The 2,647-nt window shown below is 47.2% G+C and overlaps 1 protein-coding gene across 1 annotated transcript in view; it reads left to right on the top strand.

The window, feature by feature from the left end:
- LOC120227680 (adhesion G protein-coupled receptor E1-like) overlaps positions 1–2,481 on the top strand; it is a gene marked incomplete at its 5' end in the record, with an annotated part of 5,876 nt that extends 3,395 nt beyond the window's left edge. The window contains 2 exons of the mRNA XM_039225742.1: positions 50–244; positions 2,180–2,481. Of these exons, the coding sequence (XP_039081673.1) occupies positions 50–244; positions 2,180–2,419 (435 nt within the window). The remainder of the gene's footprint in view (positions 1–49; positions 245–2,179) is intronic.
- Positions 2,482–2,647: the final 166 nt, after the last annotated feature.

Below are 2,647 nucleotides of genomic sequence, written 5' to 3'. Positions count from 1 at the left end.
CTGGAGGGATGTTGGCCCCTCTCTGAATGATGTATCTGTTTCCTGACAGACGGAGTTCTCCCTGTACATCATTAGCCACGTGGGCTTGATCATCTCCCTGGTGTGTCTCGTCTTGGCCATCGCCACCTTCCTCCTGTGTCGTGCCATTCGCAACCAGAACACCTACCTCCACCTGCACCTCTGCGTGTGCCTCTTCTTGGCCAAGGCGCTCTTCCTCGCCGGTGTAGACAAGACTGACAACCAGGTCTCACATCCCTCAGGCTGTGTCCTCGCCCAGCCCCATCATCTCCACATCTGCCCCTGCTCATCCTACCCAATAATCTCTATGCTAGTTCCCACTTCAGTACCTTTGCACGTGCTATACCTACTTTTGATGATACTTGTTCCCCAATTCTTTACCTGGTTTACGCACTCTTGTGATAGGTGTCAGTTTAAAATTGTTTCCCTGGTCGTGTTATATACTGTGGTGGTCTCTCCTTTTACTCTTTAAACCACTGGCTCTTGCCTTGGATGATTCTTTCTCTACGGGACACTCAGTAATATCTAGAGACTTGATCGGAGGTTATCCCTGGGAGAGGGAGCTACTGACCTCCAGTGGAGACTAGGGATGCTTCTAAACACCCTCCAATCCACAGAACAGCCCCAGGAGAAAAAATAATCTCGCAATAGTGTTACAAATGTCAATAATGTCACAACTGCGAAACTCTATCCCTTACGAGTCTATTTTGCTTTCTTTCCCAGCTTTTATTTGAAACTATATTGATTATTTGTCTTTTTACTAGCTGTGTATCTCCGCCCTGGCCCCCCACCCAACACACACACACACTAGACTGTGAGCCCCATGAGAGCAGAAACTTTGGCCAATTTACCCCTTAGAAGTATACCAGAAACACAGTAGGATCTTAGGGTTTTTCCAGAAGGAGCACTATTGGCATTTTGGCTGGGACAATCGTTCTTTGTGCAGAACCATCCCCCTCACCGTCCTATGTTTTCCTTCTCGGACCCCTTGAGAACTCAATGCTACTAGCACTCGTCCCTCCCATCATTTGACCGGGAGTGAGCAAACGTTTTCTATTTTTATTTTTTAAATATTTTTAATAGTTTCTTATCAAGTTGGTTTCCATGTAACACCCAGTGCTCATCCCCACAAGTGCCCTTTCCATGCCCATCACCCCCCTTCCCCACTCCCACCAGCCCTCATTTTCTTCTCAGCATTCAAGAGTCTCTCATGGTTTGCCTCCCTCACTCTCCCCAACTATTTTCCCCTTCTTCTGCTTTGTCTTCCGTTAACTTCCTCCTAATCCCCCTATATGTGCAAACATACGGTATCTGTCCTTCTCTGCCTGACTTATTTCACTCAGCATAACACCCTCAAGTTCCATCCATGTTGCTACAAATGGCCAGATTTTATTCTTTCTCATTGCCATGTAGTATTCCATTGTATAGATACACCAAATCTTCTTGATCCATTCATCAGTTTAAATGTTTTATTTATTTCTGAGACAGAGAGAGAGACACATGAGCAGGGGAGGGTCAGAGAAAGAGGGAGACACAGAATATGAATCAGGCTCCAGGCTCTGAGCTGTCAGCACAGAGCCCGACCCAGAGCTCGACCCCAAGAACCATGAGATCATGACCTGAGACAAAATCAAAAGCTCAAGCGAAAGAGCCACCCAGGCACCCCAAACGTTTTCTGTTTCTTTCTTTTTATTTTTAAAAAAATTTTAATAGTTTATTATCAAGTTGGTTTCAATATTAAAGAAGCAGTTATAAATATCTTTGGCTTTGCAGAATCCAGGCTCTCTGTCACAGCCACTCAGCTTGGCTGTTGTAGCATGAAAACACCACACAAAACATAGAAATGGATGTGGCTTTGTGCCAGTGAAATGTGATTTACAAAACAGGCAGCCAGACCGATGGCTGTAGTGTGCTCACCCCCACCCCCTCAACAACTTCAAACATCCTCTGAAGTGGGGTGATCAGCTATCTACTCTTCTCAAAACACTAAAAAGTCCCATGTCCTGGGAAAGACCAGTCCCAGGCCAGCGAGGACTACTGATTCCCCCTACCAAAGGGTTGAATAGGGGATATTTCAATCAAAGGAGCAGCCCCGCTGTGTCTGAGAACCTGCCCCTTGGAGGGGGCGGGGGTCCTGAGTGTGCACACTTCTCTTCTTCAGACGGGCTGTGCCATCATTGCAGGCTTCCTGCACTACCTTTTCCTGGCCTGCTTCTTCTGGACGCTGGTGGAGGCTGTGACGCTATTCCTAATGGTCAGGAACCTGAAGGTGATGAATTACTTCAGCTCTCGCAACATCAAGATGTGGTACTTCTGTGCCTTTGGCTACGGGCTCCCAGGGCTGGTGGTGGCCATCTCTGCCGGCGTGCAACCACAGGGCTATGGGATGCATAATCGGTAAGCGCGACCCCTGTCTCCCTGAACACCGTGCTGTCATGGTCCATGATGATAATTATGTGAACAAGAACAGTAACAATAGTGGTAATTGCGTCTACCATTTCTTGAGCTCTTTATGGCTTGTGGGTCTCAGTGCTACCATGGTCTGTTGCACCTCTTGTACACTGCACTAATCCAGGAGCCACTGTTTGACCTATAGAATAGGTGAATGGTGGCGGTGTAACCAATGAAA

The sequence above is a fragment of the Hyaena hyaena genome, unplaced genomic scaffold, assembly GCF_003009895.1.
Source record: "Hyaena hyaena isolate Hyena2069 unplaced genomic scaffold, ASM300989v1 scaffold_3036, whole genome shotgun sequence".
Classification (NCBI taxonomy): domain Eukaryota; kingdom Metazoa; phylum Chordata; class Mammalia; order Carnivora; family Hyaenidae; genus Hyaena; species Hyaena hyaena.
This window is presented reverse-complemented; position numbering and strand designations above follow the sequence as displayed.